Source organism: Silurus meridionalis, chromosome 7 (assembly GCF_014805685.1).
Source record: "Silurus meridionalis isolate SWU-2019-XX chromosome 7, ASM1480568v1, whole genome shotgun sequence".
Taxonomy (NCBI): domain Eukaryota; kingdom Metazoa; phylum Chordata; class Actinopteri; order Siluriformes; family Siluridae; genus Silurus; species Silurus meridionalis.
In genome coordinates, this window is record NC_060890.1 from 10,434,967 (window position 1) to 10,453,825 (window position 18,859).

An 18,859-nucleotide genomic window follows, 5' to 3' on the forward strand; every position below is an offset into this window, starting at 1 on the left:
AACAGCTCTGAGAGGCAATTCTGGCATCCTCAAATTAAATACAGGCAGAAACTATACATGGACTTCAATAGATGAGAGAGTTGTTAGTCATTTCAAAGAAGGTGCATATATTAACATGTATTTTGAAATGTTAATAATTTGTATTTGTATTAAGAAGATTCTGTCAATGCACCATATATGACAGATTTCGAGCTTTGAGTTCACTATAACCTTTTGAATAGTTTAAAAGTGCATCCTGCATAATTATTTGGAACAGCATATTTTGTGATTTTTCCAAAATGTCAATAAAGCAGTTTACATTGTCAGTTCTTTTGCATGTAATAACATTCACATTGTAATATAAATGTTATTAAAATTAAAATATAAAATCTTTAAGCATATTTACTATTTAGAAAAAAAAATGCATTTGCATAATAGTTTGGAACACGGTGTATTTACAAATCAAACAAAGATAATGTAAGATAAATTTGAGGTACAACAAGTAATGTAAAAGAAAGTAAAAATGTTAGTATTTTTTGCTGTAATTCCCTGATAAAGAATTATTAAGAAATTCATAGTGCTGGTTGTTGTATTGTTATAACACTAAAACTTCACATTAAAAGGCATAAAAGGCGGTCAGATATTCTTTCTCATCAACTGGATTATTTGCTCGTACATCTCCTGCGGGGCGTCCAGTCCCCAGATGAAATCCAGGTGTTCCCAATGCTGGATTTTGCGCTGGAACACCAGGTTAGGGATCTGTTTGAGCAGCAACGCCACATCCTTTGGGTCTGCCAGCGTGTCGTGTCCTCCGGACCACACCGCCGTAGGCACCTTCATGTCCCGCACGTTATACAGAGGAGGGATTGACTGATTTAAGACAGAAGATAACAGAATTAGCTTTAAGAGATCTTTAGCACTTAAAATTATGCTTCTGCTTAACTAGAGATAGTATAAGAGACAGCTTTATTATATTTTGATAGTTTACTGCTACTTACCTGATTATAATGAACAATGTTTCCAGCCTTTCCGTAGTCATATGCCATCAGTCTCTTACTCTTTACAGCCTGTTAAAACAAAATAATATGGCCCCTGTTTCATTTTACAATAGTGTAGTGGTGTCAGTCCTCAATTAATGAGGACCTCTAAATACAGGGCTTTATGGATGTGTGTTATAACCCTTATCACCAAAGAGCGGAAGGGGAGAGTATTGATATAGACAAAAGTATTGGGACACCTTGCTTTCCCAGCCATATGTGGCTCTTTTTCAAACTGTTATTGCAAAGCTGAAGGCACACCATTGTATTGGAAGTCTTTGGGTGCAGTAGAATAAATGTTTTCCTTCACTTGAACTAGGAGACCCAAACCGGTTCCACTATGACAATGCCCCTGTGTAAAAAAGCAAACTCCATGAAGATTTGCTTTGCATGGGTTGGAGAGAAAGGTCTCCTGCTATGGAGCTCTGACCTTAACCCTATTGAACACTTATGGGATGACTGCACCCCAGGCATCCTCATGTCACCGTACATCAGTACCTGGCTTTACTAACACCCTTATGTCTGAAAGAGCAACAATCTAAACAAGCACAATCCAGAATCTAATGAAACATCTTCCCAGAAGAGTTGAGACTATTATTATTAGAAGAAATGGGGACTTAATGTGGAATGGGATGTTTAAAAATCACATATGAATATTATGGTCAGGTGTCCACAAACTTTTGGCAAAATGGTGTGAGAACTTGTAGTATTTAAATAAACCTAATAATGTAGTCCTTTTATTACATGCAATACCACCTTGAAATATTACTTGAAACGCGTAATTTTGTTTTTTTCCTATTTGTATTTATACATTTTACTGTGTATATACTGTTATTGTAGTATATGTATATTCTTTTTCATATATTTGAATTTATTTTTATTTCTTTGTTTGTTATTATTATTATTATTATTATTTGTTTTTATTTCTCTGTTTTTATTTTTTGTATATTCTTTTTTATATATTTGCATCTATTTTTATTTCTTTGTCTTGCTGCTGTAACATAGAAATTTCCCCACTGTGGGACGAATAAAGGTTTATCTTATCTTAAAAAGTAATTTATCCCTAAACAGCAATTAGCCAACAGTGTGGATGTACTATTTATGTACAAAAAATATTTGTAATACTAGTTAGTTCATATCTGCAGTCTTTTCGTAATTGGTTGTGTGAAGAAAATCCATTAGGGCTAAGAAAGTAGCAGATGATGGAGTAGCTAGCACCATCCAGTCTCACCTACTGCCATCTTACTGAACCAAACAAGGGACCACTCAAAATGTTGCATGTTTTTAGAAGCATCAATAAGTTTTTGTCCTAATATTGTGAAGTCTAAAATAGAAAGAAGCATAGACTTTAGATGATGTGTGTTATACTGACCTGAGCCCAGTGGACCATGTTCTGGACAGAGGTTCCAGCAGGGCAGTGTGTTGTGTACACGGGCGTTCGGGTCTGGTGAGAAAGAGAGAGAAGAGAAACTGAAACTGCTGACTGTGTTTCCGCACTGAAAATCTTATGAAAATACAAGATTATGCTTTCATTTGTTAGGAAAAGGTGCTCAGTTGAACAACTTACCATGTTCAGGTTTTTCTCATCGAAACCACACAGGAGGAAAAATATATTTCCACACAGCACGCTTATTGGTTTCTTGCTGCAGAACTGGGTGGCAAAAAACTTGATGAGAGCAGTCTGAGGAAAAAAGTCTTTGTGCCCAAATAATTTCTGAGAATTACAGAAAAAAAGACAATGTTAAACCTTTGAAAGTGTGTGTGTGCGTGACAAATATGTACATGCACTATATAGACAAAAGTTTGTGGACACCTGACCATCAAATTTGTATGTGCCTTCTGAACATCCCATTCCATATTTGCTGTTATAACAAACTCCACTATTATGGGAAGATGTTCCACTAGATTTTGGAGTGTGGTTATAGAGATTTGTGTTCATTTGACCACAAAGGTGTTAGTAACGTCAAGTACTGATGTCGGGTGAGGAGCCCTGGGGTGCAGTCTGCGTTCCAATTTATCCCAAAGGTGTTTAGTAGTGTTGAGATTAAAGATCTAAAGCAGGCCACTCAAGATTTTCCCCACTAACCCATGTAAAGCATATCTTCATAGAGCTCAATTTTGTGCACAGAGGCATTTTTATGCAAGAACAGGTTTGGGTCTCCTAGTTGAGGTGAAGGGGAAATGTAATGCTACTGCATCCACAGACGTCCTATACATCTGTGTGCCTCCAACTCTGTGGTAAAAGTTTGGTGAAGAACCACATATGGCTGGAAAAGTCAGGTGTCCAAATACTTTTGTCCATATAGTGTATGTGCAATGGTGGATTTTAAGTACTCATACTCACCCAGATGAAAAACTCAGGGAGGATACTCAGTTTGCCCATAGGACTTTCTGTGAAAGCAACTGTGGCTACTGGAGCCAATGCAAAAAACATCTTGATTTTGCTAGCCAGCTCTGGCATTGTGGAAAAAGCCATAAAAGCTACAAAAGGCACAAAAAGATCAGGTCATTGATTAAGCATATTTGTTTCTTGGTGCTTGCTTTCAGATATTAAAACATTTCCATAATGTTGAAATAATAAATTATTTTTAAATAACTTCCTTAAAAGGTTTCAAATGTCATGTGTTTCTTGAACAAACCAAAGAGCACACATGTGGTTTAAAGTACATAATTATGCAACAACTAAACTAGATCACACGCCACGTCTGACTCAAAACAATGTCATATATTACCAATGGTGGTTCCCTGAGAATGGCCAACATAGAAAATCTGCTCCTGTCCTGTGACTTTTGTGATGAAGTTTATTACTGCTGGAAGGTCCCTCTTAGCCATTTCATCATGGCTGCCACAAAGACACACAAAAACAGAACAGTATTGTGACACCTGGGTTGGATGAAACATTGCATGAGCTGCTCAAGGAAGAAGCTCATCAAATTACACACATGACAAACATTACATAATGAATATATACAGTATATATACAGTGTAATATATATATATATATATATATATATATATATATATATATATATATATATATACTGTACTATATATATACTGTATGTATATATATATACACAGTTGTGTTCAAAATTATTCAACCCCCAATGCTGTAAATGGTTTTAGGGAATTTAGTGTACATTTGTAATTGTATTCAGAATGAAATCCTACAAGGACTTCTTAAAGAACCATATGCAACTAAAATGACATCAATTAGTTTTGTAATACAGTAGTAAATGTTTCTTTTGTGAATTCTTCATTGACATAATTATTCAACCCCTTAAAGACTACCACTCTGAAGAACAGAGGTTCAATGAAGTGTTTTCAATCAGGTATTGAAAACACCTGTGGATATCAGGGAGCAGCAATAAAGCCTAATAAGCACCAATTAGGCAGCTTTAAAATGACTGTGATACTCAGCTCCTTCTAGACATTTACTGGTGTGGTTACAAACATGGTGAGGTCAAGAGAATGGTCCAGGAAGACAAGAGAACAGGTGATTACTCTTCACAGGAAGGGCAATGGCTATAAGAAGATTGCAAAGATGTTAAACATACCAAGAGACACCATAGGAAGCATCATTCGCAAATTCAAGGCAAAGGGCACTGTTGAAACGCTACCTGGTCGTGGCAGAAAGAAGATGCTGACTTCGACTGCTGTGTGCTACCTGAAGCGTAGAGTGGAGAAAAGTCCCCGTGTGACTGCTGAGGAACTGAGAAAAGATTTGTCAGATGTGGGTACTGAAGTTTCTGCTCAGACAATACGGCGCACCCTGCGTAATGAAGGCCTCCATGCCAGAACTCCCAGGCGCACCCCCTTGCTGTCCCCAAAGAATAAGAAGAGTCGACTGCAGTATGCCAAAAGTCATGTGGACAAACCACAGAAGTTTTGGGATAGTGTTCTGTGGACTGATGAAACAAAATTAGAACTGTTTGGGCCCATGGATCAACGCTATGTTTGGAGGAGGAAGAACAAGGCCTATGAAGAAAAGAACACCTTGCCTACTGTGAAGCATGGCGGGGGGTCAATCATGCTTTGGGGCTGTTTTGCTTCTGCAGGTACTGGGAAGCTTCAGCGTGTGCAAGGTACCATGAATTCTCTTCAGTACCAGGAGATATTGGATGACAATGTGATGCAGTCCGTCACAAACCTGAGGCTTGGAAGACGTTGGACCTTTCAACAGGACAATGATCCCAAGCATACCTCCAAGTCCACTAGAGCATGGTTGCAGATTAAAGGCTGGAACATTTTGAAGTGGCCATCGCAGTCACCAGACTTAAATCCGATTGAGAACCTCTGGTGGGACTTAAAGAAAGCAGTTGCAGTGCGCAAGCCTAAGAATGTGACTGAACTGGAGGCTTTTGCCCATGATGAATGGGCGAAGATACCCGTAGATCGCTGCAAGACACTTGTGTCAAGCTATGCTTCACGCTTAAAAGCTGTTATAACTGTAAAAGGATGTTGTACTAAGTACTAAGATTGAATGTCACTTGGGGTTGAATAAAACTGCTAATGATGTGAGCTCAGAAAAGACATTTGTGGTTATTTCATTATAAATGTTATGTTATATTTGTCTGACCTACACGTGCCTCTTTGATTTAATTGTAAGCAGGATGACTGAATGATCATAATCAATGTCAAACCGACCAAAACAATCAATTTCAGTGGGGTTGAATAATTTTGAACACAACTGTGTATATATATATATATATATATATATATATATATATATATATATATATATATATATATATATATATATATAAAACTTTCTTCGGCTTCTCCCGTTAGGGGTCGCCACAGCGGATCCTCCGCATGTTTGATTTGGCACATGTTTTCACGCTGGATGCCCTTCCTAACGCAACCCTCCCCAATTTATCCGGGCTTGGGACCGGCACTGAGAGTGGCTGGGGATGGTTCCTGACCGGGAATCGAACCCGGGTCGCAGCGGTGGGAACACTGTATCTTAACCACTAGACCACCAGGGGGACACACACACACACACACACACACACACACACACACACACACACACACACATATATATATATATATATATATATATATATATATATATATATATATATATATATATATATATATATATATATATATATATACACACACACACACACATACACACACACATACACAGTGGAACCCGGTTATCTCGCCCTCGGTTACCTCGACAACCCTATTAAGTCGACGTTTTTGAAGTGGAACCGCCAAATTCTCGCTTTTTCTAAGCATTTTTTATCGGTTTTGGTTTTTTTGTATGTCGCCGAACCCTAATATCTCGAGCACAAGGGGGGGAAAATTTGCCATTTAACGTCGGTTATCTCGGTGCAGCCGCAGAAGAACTCGCGAAAGTGGCAGAAAAATAAAGGCTTACAGCTGCTACAGGTGTTGTATTGTATACTGGTGAATCTCTGCTGTTAGTTAGTGCACATATGCCTTTTGTTGTTAAATGTTATGCGGGGGGATCCGCGGTGCGCTTTGGGAAGAAAAGAGCAGCCGTTGAGAGAGTGCCGGTGGGAAGGCACGTACCGAGATACGCATACGCGATAACAACGACCGCCGTGAACCAACATATACCAACAATAACGGACAGTGAGAGTGTGGAAGTTTAAATAGGAGCTGGTGATGATGATAAACGAGCACCAGATGTGCGCGATTGAAGCGGAGCTTCAGAGAACGTGGCCGAGAAAGCACCTGACACGCTGAAGGGGACGCCGAAGGGGGCGTGGCAGGTGGATTCCTGACAGATAAACTGTATACTGTATGTATTTTTATAGCATGCCTTCATCAAACAAATCACGGCAACGCTGTTGTGTAAAAAAAACCTTCAAAAACACGTGCATGCACATTCTCATTTATTAACGCACATCATGTACATAAAGAAATTTCAAGCACATTAATATATTGCCGCCATTTTGATTTTCGTTTATCTCAATCATCGGTTGCCTCGATGCTTTTTGGCGACCCCCCAGGACATCGACATAACCGGGTTCCACTGTATATATAAAAAATATTCTGTTTAATCCATACATATATATGAAGATATGTGTGTGTATAAGTATATAATATACCCTCAAGCTGTAATTTTATAGTTCTATTGTTTTCTGTATTCTTCATTGAAAATGCAAAAAAAACCCTGAAAGTACTTCCTTTAGTATTTATTTCTTCTTTCTATTCTATTCTATTCTATTTTGTTTAAATTGTTACATTTATTTAATTGTATTCATTTAATCTAGTTCTTATATGTATTTCACTGTATTCAGTCCTTGTCTATTTACATTACACTTTGCATACATTTAATCATATAACTGAATCTTTAATACTCAGTTGTACTGCATTCTGTGCAACTTGTCAAAAATGTGCTATTAGTAATAGTAGTATTATTATTAGTAGTAGTAGTAATAGTGGTAGTAAATTGTTAATTTTGGATAAAGCCAAAATAAATGTGTGCGAAAAAAAGAAAACCGCAAAACAGAAACTCACCTAAACTGCCAGTATTCTTTTTGCTTAGGGGTAAACTTGACATGTTTTCTTGACCAGGTGTTCCCACGGCTATTTCCAATCCACACGTCAAATCCAGCATCCGCTAGCAAAAAGCCAAGGCTGGTGTTGGGGAGGTTGGTCACCCAGTTACTTCCTGCGGCCAGGAGCCCATGTTGAAGGTACACCACAGGCCTGGGCTCTGCCACAAACAGGAAATAAAAGCCAGTGACAGTGATTGGTTAGTTTTAAGATTTTGAGTGACTGATTAGAAGATCAGGGTTTCAAACATGAGCAGTGTGAAGCCCTTGAACAAGGCCCTTAAACATTTCCAAAATAACAACAAAAAATGTTTTGATTATATGTGAAAATGTATGTGTGTATGTGACATATAAAGGCATCGTCCTTCAAATAATTATTAATGCCATTGTGCTCTTGCTTCTCCATGAAACTAGCACACAGCAGTGATTTTGTGTGCAGCCAGCAGAGGGAATATTTGTACCACCTTTAAGCCAAAGTGAGCTGCCTGCTGCACTTCTACATTTTCTTTTTGGAAGCTTTATCACTGATCTCCATCAGAAACAGGAAGTAAGCTGGACCTCTCTGGAGCACAAACAGAGCCTGACCTGATAGGATTGTTTTACTTTATACTAGCCATTCTTAGTGCTCCATCCCCCACTCAATAGCCCGTAAGCCGTAACCCAAAGTCCTAGCGTGACCTGTGAAACTGAGGTTTACCATTTTGCACAACTGACTTGCAATCTCATGTGAAAGAACTAATTGCATAAGATTTAGCCACACCACACATGGGAAAGGAAGCGTAGCTATGAGAAAAAAAAATCTATTTAAACTGCTTTATATTGGGAAATGAATTACTGCATTTAAAAACTAATTAAGGAACTAAAAAAGAAACTTTCTCTCAGATGTCCTTCGTTTTTTTTTTTTTTTACCTTAACTGTCATTTTAATTTGGCCTTAACTCGTAAGCCTGAATGAACTTCTTTCTTTGTTACAGAACTTGTTTGGTTTTGTGTTCCACTGAGGCATGTTGTACTCTATCTATCCCATGTGGCAGGGAGAAGTGGGACAGCAGGAAATGAGATGCGTCTCCAGAGCTGCTGCCGAGCTCTAAAGCGTACCGCGCCGAATACGCTCGACGCCACCACACTCATCAACCGACATAAACTGTTTGATGATCTTTTTACTTATTTATTTCACATCAGAATCCATTATTAGCTTTTACTAAATAGTTTAACCATCATAATACCAGAGGCCTTGTGAACATACAGATATCTCTTCAAAGCACACACAAAAACACATTTATTTTCAATAAGCTTTAATACACAGCCTAGCATGTCTAGTTATATTAAAAAGAACAAAAAAATAATAAAATAACAACATGGAGCATGGCCATGGTTCTTCTGCTGAAATCTTCCAGCAGATTTGTGTCAGCGAAATCATGTCATGTCAGTGTAAAGAAAGGAGGCAGCTGAATGGGTTGTTCCACTCCGCCGATTTTCCCCTGGTGAAAATATCACGTGTGCGTGCAGCTTTTTTTAAATCACTCTGCGTATTAATGAAATATGCCGAATATTAAGTTGTGATGGAACAAAAGGACGATTTCTACCAGAAATATTTGACTAAAAATAATATAATGAATGCAACCTTGTGCAATGTGTGCCATAAATCTGAATACATAATCATACCCATCAAAGAAATGCTATATAGTATGAATATGTGGAAATGTATTTATCAGAAATGTATTACAGTGTCTCCTGTTTCCTTTTTTCCCCTACTGCAAAGAATATACGGGATGTGCTTAAGCATAAACCATCAGCCTGTGAAGAGCTAAAATTAACTTATTTGCTGGCAAACATTGCTTCAAAGAGGTCTGACCTGATACGGGTATTTTATTTATTTAATCAACATCCATATGGAATACAGAGGTGTCTTATGAAACCTTGGCTCACAAGTGCAAGTACAAAATCTAAAACATTACTTAAAACCGAGGTTACGCGTGGGCTGCACCTTCTGTGCAAGAAGGGTTTTATAATAGCCTGAAAGATCCTCCCCTGCATGCAGAAAGCTGACTAATTCAAAACCCACTTCTCTTTTACTTTGTGGTGTGACTGTTTCGAAATGGCTCGAGAATGTGTGAAACCAAGTCAGAGCACAAGTTCAGCCCCGTGGTATAGGTGTAATCCTTGCATTGTTCCTTGTCGCACATCAAGATTAAAGCGTCTAGTTGCGGGGTTTAAGAAGGTTCCGTATCGAAAATCTCACCTTGCTGGAATTTACTCTGGATGCCGTGTGAGATTCTGTTGACGCTCAGGATGTAGCCGTCATCGGTGACTACCTCGAACTCTTCAGCCGGATAACCCCAGTGTCTGATGATCTCACTCTGATGAATGCAGACACAAGCAAGAAACATGAGCAAAGTCCAAGTGGCATATCAGCACACGGACATCGGTGTCAATGCAAATAGAAAATCGTAAAGAAAAATCACTAAACCTTATTCACATAGTATCAATAATCTAATAATTATATAATTGACTTAAATAATAATAATTTTTTTAAAAGCACAGTTTTTCATCTTAGTCTTTCACACAATGATGTCATTTGTTCTATTATGCTATAAATAAACATATATGAATCACAGCAGCTCTGTGGGTTAGAGGCCTGGGAGTCAGGATCTCACCCTTATATACACTAATGCAGTGTTTTAGTCATGGTGAAATTTTAACTGTACCATGTAGAGGCGTGCAAAAAAAAGATGATGATATATCATGATATAGCAAATACATCAGGATGCCTGAATGTTGTTTCACAATATATATATATATATATATATATGTACAATTATTAAATGTCAGGGCCTAATTATAGTCGTCCAAATCACCATTTTTCAGTTAGATCTAAATATTTGGATCTATTTTTAAATAGTCTTTATTGTTTGTACGTAACCGTTAGCAGTACAACATGCAGTAAAATGAGCTCTGACATCAAAAAATAAAATTAAAAAAGGATAAAAAATAAAATAGAAATTAACAATAAACATATATGTGGGATGATCCTGAGCTCATCATATCTGTATGGTCTTTCATATGTCCTACCCGGTGTGAGTTTAATCTGGATTCTTGGGTTTCATCCCACCTCTAAAAAAATTTCCCATTAAGTTAACTGACTATTCTACATTGCCTATATGTGTGTGTGTGTGTGTGTGTGTGTGTGTGTGTGTGTGTGTGTGTGTGTGTGTGTGTGTGTGTGTGTGTGTGTGTGTTGCGACCCTGACAGGATAAAGCACTTACTGATAATGTTAATGCAAGTTTGACCATCTTTTGATTAACTTTTGACTGCCGGTGTAGTCGAAGCCACACATTCAAGTGTGTTTGAAATCCATTTAATGATACATCCAAATACTCCTGTCACATTATAACAGTTCACTCTGCACATCATTTCACAAGGGCATGAGGCGAAAGCCCTATAAATAGAGCATATTGCCACACTTCTGCATAGAAAAGTAATCCATTTGTCACTTCAGGAGCAGTTTTAATTCTGTTGTCTGGAGCCATCCCCCTACCACCACCCCCACACCCCCACCCCCCGCTCAAAATATGAAATGCATTCTAATCAGGGAACTTCAAAGAAACTGTGAGCCTGTTGGTTCCAGGGCCGCCGTGCAATCTCCTCATGCATAATTAAAGGCACCGCAATTTCCCGCTCCCCCCGGGGCCTGCAGTCTGCACGCTCTACTTTAGGCCACTTTAGGATAAACCCACTGCTGCCTCACGCTTATCTCTCTCTGTCTTTGCTCACGTCTAGTTCTGAGCCTGACGGGGGGCAGGGGGTCGGTGGGGTGCAGGTCTCAAACCAGAAGTAAGACCTTGAACAAATTTACAGCTAAGAGAAAAATAATACAACCAACTGCTTCAGAGAAACCTTTTGACACATAAATCAATACGCTTATCTAAGCTGGTTTCCTTGATTTGCTATAAATTGGTTGTTTAACTGTGCAAATGTTTAAACAATGATTGTGGTTTATACAGCAGTTTTAACAGAACAGCACTTTGGCTAGTTTTGATTCCTGATGCAAGGTCACAATGTTTTTTTATCTTTTTTTTAATAAGTAAGTGTTCAAATAATATTAGAATATTCAGTGTTGTGAATCCAAATGACTTACAAGTTACTATACAAGGCACAAGTCCATAATGTTTCCCAGTTTACATTAGGCATGATTTCCCTTTTCTTTTCTTTTTTTAAGAACTGACATAAAGGACAGAATTCCTTCTGACTTAACAGGAGTAATTGCCATCAAAATGAAAAATCAAGTATTCAGAAAAACTCAAAATGTCTCATTTCTTACACTGTTCTTATATGCGTAACATGTAAAGAATGCATGTGAGCACTTCCCTAACAATACCGATACAAACAAACACAACCATAGTTGCTGTAATCACTCTAAAGATTCTCTGTTTTTACAATATCATGCTGTATGACCTATAATGTTTTATTTCCTCTTCTCCTACAACAGTTACCTACCTGCCTTTACTTTCTATTACTCTGCAATTCACTTAAATGGACTGATATCAAAGTTTAAGTTATTATTTTTTTATACTTTAATAGGACAAAGTATTTTAGGAATTTCACCAAAAAATAAATAGACAATAAATATGTAATAAATATATGTCACTGTAATAAACAAATTTAGAAAAAAATATTAAGTGATTTTTTTACTTGCCTTTTTCACTTCTGCCTGTTGAAGGATTATAATTACGTATGTACTAAAAAATGTATACAAAATGGATAAAAACATGTTACTTATCTCTTATTTGAAAACATTTACAAAACTGTCATTGGTACACAAGCCTTTTTTTTCCTTTCAACTCAAGTTAAGAAGACAAAAAACAATGAACCCAAAAAAAACCTCTGCCACGTTACTGCGATCCTACAAAACCACTTCTGACTGTCACAAAGCATAGACACTGAGACACTTTCTGAACAAATGTTAAAGTATATATCTGCTCACATAAAACATGCCGGCATCCACCATACCAGTCACTATGGATATAAAATCTAATAATATATAAGAAACACTTTCTGACACTAAATCTTCCTTATTACAGGGAAAAAACTTAAATATTGTGAGAATATTGTGCAAATCTCTCTTACACACAAACACACACAGAAGAAGGATTTGAAAAACTAAAAGTGCAATAAAATGTTCAATTCTCTTTCGCAACCACAATCTTTTATAGCTTACCAAACGTTGCAGAACATTAATTTCCGTGTCTAGGTGTGTGTGTGTGTGTGTGTGTGTGTGTGTGTGTGTGTGTGTGTGTGTAAGAGACATGATCACACTAGTCTCGGAAAGCCGGTAGCCTGTACACACAGCGTGATAAGCTTTTCATTGATAAAAGGTGTGTTCTGTATGCAGAAGTGGTTCTCAGGGTCAAAGAACCAAAGGTTTCAGACAGAGAGATCTTCCAATGAAAAGCAAAGTTCCAATGCTAAAGCAAAATTACATGCTAAAGTGCGAAGGTGCGAGCAGCTTTACAGAGCTATAAAGTAGTCAAAAAGTTGTATAAAGGACTGTGAGTTTATGAGTTTGTTCTGAAAAAAAGCTAAATTAATTAAAAACTTCTAACTGATCTAAATGGATGATAATATTCCAAATGAATGGATATATTTAAACATACATACACATAACTCTAATGATGTGTACTTGATTACATTGAGGAAAAGTGTAAATAATAATCGAGATGGTGGATGTGTGAATGTAGAAGACACACTGAGTAAAAACATTTTCTCAGTCTGTGGTTTCTGAAACGCATCATAGATCATAAAAATGCAGATCTGTCAAACTTACAATATTCATACAGACTTCAGGATCCAGCTTTTTGTTGGTTTCGAAGGCAGGCAGCGTTGCTCGTACCAGGCCAACAAACAACAGCCCCAAACATAACCGGGGCCACATGATGTCTGCCGATCTAACAACAGAAAAGTGGCATCATTAGGAAAATAAATCAAAGAAGTGTATTACTACAACAAAGACAATGCTTAACTTTTATAAAAATAAAAAATACAAAATAAATTAATTAATGATGCATTATTCCCTGAATAGTGATCTTATGACAAGTTTAGACAAGGGGAAAATTTGAGCACATTTTGCTCCATCAGTTTAAATATTAATATTGGTTTTGGTCTCAAACTGCAAACATCTTTACTAAATAGTGTCCAAGTGTTTGTTCTACTACAATACAGAAGTCAGAGGAAAAACTCCTTTGACAGAAAACATTGACAAGATAGTAAACAGTTGCACAGGTCCAGTGTGTATGAGTTAAAAGTATCCAGAAATATAATAAATGAATGTTTTTCGTGACTCTCGTGAATAAAAATGTTGTCATTAAGAAATGCAGTAACAACACACTAACATGCAGTCTGCTTTATAAACTACAAATCCCTGTGTAACAACAACAAAAACAAGACCTTGTTTATGAACGAAGTTACAACACACGGTATTTGAAATGAACCGATCGATCAGAGTAAAACATTTTGTAAAAAGGTTTTATTTAATATTGTTAAAAACAGCTCATTACGCCACACCTAAACGTTCCCTAAGAACTCACCAATTCCCAGATCACCTTCTCCAAAAAACAGGCGACACTCACAGCAATGTCATCTTCCCCCATCCGTGTTCTTCATAATCCCGCCTCCTCTGACACGGGATTGGATCGGTGTAGAACGGTTTCTGAATTGTGATTGGCTAACTGCAGATTAAGAGCGAGTGCGCTCGGCGAATGGTCTGTAAATGTTACAGTGTTACCAGCTGGTAATGGTGTGGGAAAGGGGCAACTATTGGTCTAGACCGCTTCAGGGGGCGTGGCTTTGAGGACACACTGGGCTCTTGTGTATATTATATATATATACACAAACGTCTCACTGGGCTCTTAAGACATATATAAATATATATAAAAAAATATATATATATATATAGACCGGTCGTAACACGAGCATGGTCGTAAGTTGCATAGGTCGTAAGTCGACGACTAACTGTATTTATCCAAACTATGATATGAAAGAACACGTCTGAACAACCCAGAATATGTATTATATTTTAGACTGTCCAGTGATAATGATTTAGCTTTAATTGCAGCTTGGCAAACACATGACATTCTCTCATCAGATTCAAGAGGAAGTCACTATAAACAGTTTTCAGTTCACAGTTGTGTCACGTGTGCCTTGTGACATTTCTTGTCTCCTTAATGTACTTTAAGTACAGTAAATAGCCATATTAGATTTTATACTTCATATATAATAATAATAAAAAATTTAAATAACAGAATTAACCCTTATTTATAAGGGGTTCATCACGTGATGTAACCCTAAAGGGATTATAATACAATGTACAAAAAACATAGTGGAAATGTTCTTTTTTGTAAAATGTCACTTAATATAAATAGAATGAGTAATGTATGACTTTGCAGGGTTTGTGATCGTGTAAAAGCTCCACATCAACCAGGGAAAACTTTCAGTTGGCCAACAGAATAAAGCGAGGCGGGTGTGTTTATAGGAGTATAGTATTATTAGGCATTGGTGCCGCTTGACGTGGTCGCAGTTACCGTAACTTTAATCTCACTATCATCAGTGTAATTCGTGCTTTTGTTTCTCAGTATGTCCCGAGTGCTGATAGTCGGAGCAGGACTGACTGGAGGGCTGTGTGCGTGTTTACTGCGCCGGGAAATGGCACACCGAGTCCACATAGAGGTGTGGGACAAGGCGAGGGGAGCAGGTCAGGGTTTCTTTTTTTCTTCCGGCTTCATGATGCTCGTGTCTGGTTTTTGTGTGCGGATTTGTAAACAAAGATGATGTGTGAGAACCCTATTTTGAAGGTGTTTGTGTAAAAAGACTGCAAGTGACCAGCTAGCTACTGTGCTAACGCTGTTAAATGACAGCCGGGTTGCCAAATGTTTTCAGCGGAAAGCTGCTAGCGCTTGTTGAAAAGAAATATGTCGCGTGGTGACGTCATGGGCCGTTTTGCATATTCATTTGCCTGACATGGGTATTTGCATATATTCTTGTTACATCAGCGGCCTCCAAGATGTTTGCATGATAGATCAGTTTTCACGCAAGGAACAAATTCCAAGGATCAGAGAATTACATGATGATAATATAATGTGTATACTTTCTTCATTTAATTCTCACATATATAATGAACATGTACCTCAACTCACCAAAATGCAGAATCAGAAGGAGCTTAATTTATGGATGCATAGAAAAAAAACTCTGGTGGAAACAAGCACTGGAAATTGGCATATGCGGAAGCGGTCATTTTGCAATAAATTGGAAATAAAATGTAAAAGTTTTTATTCTTTCTGTGCAGCCTGGGAACCAAATGATCCATGGCCCTTGGCCCGGTGGTTGGGGGGCCCTGTGTTACATGAAGAAGGAAGAGTTTCGAAAGGCACTAAGATTATAGTGAAGTTTTTTATCAGTTTCCAGCTATGAAACCAGTACATACAAGTGATGACCAACTTATAACTAAAGTTGTGGTCACGCTCGCCTTTCAGCTGGCAAAATGTTTTTGGGTACCTGCAGCAAACATTGGTGGCAACTGTATATGATTGTAAATGTTAAATATTTATATATATATATATATATTTTACAGCTGTTTTGTGTAAAACAGAATACTGTGATAATGCTATAATCAGTGTTTCTTCATCTTTTGTTTTCTAAAAACATGACATAGTGGTCTCATATCGGTCATTCTTCTTCACTTGATTCAAATTTGCAGGTTCACTGAATTGGTGTTTCTGGTGTCCAGTGTTTGCATGCTCTGAATCAAGCAAAAATGTGGAGTGTGATCATGGCTTAACACTAAAACACAGTGCTAAGTGTTGCCCTTCATGAGTTCTTAATACAAGATAAATGTGTGTGTTCTAGGAGGAAGGATGTCTACAAGCAGAAGTCCAAGCAATTTGTTTTGCACAGTGGACCTCGGTGCTCAGTACATCACTGCCACACCATATTATTCCAGAATCCACAAAAGGTGGTGTTGTTTATGCCCTTATGCTTTTTCCAATCGTTTTACATTTCTTTTTGTAGTCTTGCAATATTTAAATTTGTATTTCTCCTCTATCTAGTTTTTATCAAGAGCTTCTTATGCATGGTATTTTTAAACCACTCGAGGCCACAGTGGAGGGCATGAGTCCAATGGAGCAAGGCACTATACACTATATAACTCCATCTGGGACATCATCCATTGTTAAATACTATCTCAAAGAGTCAGGTTAGTCTTCCTCAACTGTAACTTAACACATACAATCATAGTGAAAAGGAATACATTTTGCATTCTGAAGGACTCATTAGTTTGTCCCTGTTAAGAAATATTTAAAGGTTTTATGTGAAACATATAACAGACGGTTTCAATTTTGCAAGAGTTACAATCATTAGAACCAATGAAACATCTTTTTCTTTGAGTGTAACATCAGATCAATGTTTTTAAAATGAATAAAACCATGGCTCAGTTTATTCATATTATATCAGAATATTATTTATGTGCTCAGTTATTTATATTCAAAGTATTTACAAGTTTTAATATATTATATTTATATTATATTTAATCATTCCCTTTTGCATTTAAAACTCCATTTCCATTGTTATTGCATAGTTTTTGGCTTGGAAAGGTTTGCCTGATATCTATCCAATAAGTCAAGGGACATTGCAGGATTTGATCTTATTTTGCTGGGTAATAAACAGAAATTATGGAATTAATTCCTCCCAAATACCATGATTTACACACGTTTTTATTTAGAATCAATAATGACACTGTTTCCACTATACTGCAAATATTTGCATGACTGAGTCACCTTAGCTTTTGTTGATTCTGTATCTCATCATATGTGACCATATGTACTTTCTACTATGTTGTAATTCAACATTTTACTTCTTTAAAATTTTTTTCCAGTTTTCTTAGAGAGACAGAAGGGCCATTAGACATGACTATGCACACTGTTTTATGGCCTCTGCAATCATAGAGCTGATAATATTAAGTTCAGTTTATTTATATAGTGCTCTTCACAATGGACATTGTTTCAAGGCAGATTTATAGGGACATTAGTCTTGCTATACTAATATTCTGAGACTTATTAGGCAGCATATAGGATTTTCTGATATTTTACATGTGCAAGAACAAAGACCAAGATGTGGAAAATAGGTTTATATCTTTATATCCGTCCTAGTTTATATATAGGATAAATTATGTTTGAGCATACTAAATAATTGCCCTTTATACTAAGAACAGACATTTTATATAAAATTTAGTATATATGATATATTCTCATTAGTAAATTTCAGACTTATCAACCAATCTCACTACAGTAAACATGGTTGTTCATATGTAGTTAAAAAATATTATCCTCCGCCTGAAACATACAGTACATACCGACATCGTATGTAATGCTGCATGCTTTAATAAGTCGTGCTGGATTAGGGCATCTGCTAAATGATGTAAATGTAAATGAAAACTCCTTCACATGCACTACCTCATGTCTAAGCCTTTAATGATTTGATTCATAAAAGTGGGCGTTGTCTATTCTTGTTTGAGGATCGGGGGAGTCATTTTGCATGTTCAACTGTTTGCATGTGTGATGAATGTGTCTTCTCTTGTCTCATCTGTTCCACAGCCAACTTCTTCCCACTGTTTCATTCCTTCTTTGTTTTTCCCGAAAATATTGCCAACTCTGCCTCTCTACACCCAATCAGGAGCAGAGGTGCTTTTCGGTCATCAGCTCACCCACGTTTACCGCAGAGGGCAGTGCTGGGAGGTGCACCGGAAAGAGGGTTTACCAGAGCAGTTTGATGTGGTGGTTTTAACTATGCCCATCCCGCAGATACTACAGTTACAAGGAGACATTGGCTCCTGTAAGTTCCTTATAAGACATGCACACACATGCAAGCAATTTCAGTACTTATCTGGGCTCACTGTTTTGTTAAGATAGCAATGCAGTAGATGGCTTCATGCTTTTAAGTATTTATATTTTTATGTAAATGGGGATAGAAAAATTACATGAATTATAAAGTATTGATAATGTGAAGAATTGCACCCAGTTAAAAGTGGAACTCAACAGCCAAAAAATTTCATGTAGAAAACTTTTGATGTGTGCAAACCCACCCGCCAACCCCCCCTTTTGAAAAAACGGTGCCCTTGTATTTTTATAATTTTCAAATGTCCAGTCTCTGCCCACTACAACTTTAGTTTTTAACTTAACTTAACTGAGCATAACTTTGTGTTATACCCTATTTTGATTCCGGTCAACTCGATCCGGCCTGGTCATGCTGCTTTGATCC

At 37.3% G+C, this 18,859-nt stretch overlaps 2 protein-coding genes across 4 annotated transcripts in view; one reads left to right on the plus strand and one right to left on the minus strand.

The window, feature by feature from the left end:
* Nucleotides 1-243: 243 nt before the first annotated feature.
* lipf (lipase, gastric) lies at nucleotides 244-14,250 on the minus strand. The gene is made up of 10 exons (XM_046853297.1): nucleotides 14,140-14,250; nucleotides 13,380-13,500; nucleotides 9,797-9,914; nucleotides 7,518-7,716; nucleotides 3,749-3,858; nucleotides 3,361-3,497; nucleotides 2,584-2,730; nucleotides 2,389-2,460; nucleotides 978-1,046; nucleotides 244-849 (listed from the first exon to the last, which is right to left on the minus strand). The coding sequence occupies exons 2-10, from the start codon at nucleotides 13,485-13,487 to the stop codon at nucleotides 616-618; spliced, it is 1,194 nt and encodes a 397-aa protein (XP_046709253.1). The 5' UTR covers nucleotides 13,488-13,500; nucleotides 14,140-14,250; the 3' UTR covers nucleotides 244-615.
* Nucleotides 14,251-14,932: 682 nt separating this feature from the next.
* rnls (renalase, FAD-dependent amine oxidase) overlaps nucleotides 14,933-18,859 on the plus strand; it is a 29,011-nt gene continuing 25,084 nt past the window's right edge. For 2 of the 3 annotated variants that reach the window (XM_046853300.1, XM_046853299.1), the window contains exons 1-4: nucleotides 15,079-15,302; nucleotides 16,454-16,559; nucleotides 16,654-16,799; nucleotides 18,275-18,433. In XM_046853300.1, the coding sequence (XP_046709256.1) occupies nucleotides 15,185-15,302; nucleotides 16,454-16,559; nucleotides 16,654-16,799; nucleotides 18,275-18,433 (529 nt within the window). In that variant the 5' untranslated portion in view covers nucleotides 15,079-15,184. The other variant, XM_046853298.1, reaches the window with a different exon arrangement.

Coding starts and splice junctions, on each gene's coding strand:
- lipf (XM_046853297.1), bottom strand. CDS start 13,487: ATGTGGCCCCGGTTATGTTTGGGGCTGTTGTTTGTTGGCCTGGTACGA. Junction 3,859..7,517: donor AAAGAATACTGGCAGTTTAG/GTGAGTTTCTGT, acceptor TCTTTGTGGCAG/CCATGATGAAATGGCTAAGA. Junction 1,047..2,388: donor ACATGGTCCACTGGGCTCAG/GTCAGTATAACA, acceptor TTGTTTTAACAG/GCTGTAAAGAGTAAGAGACT.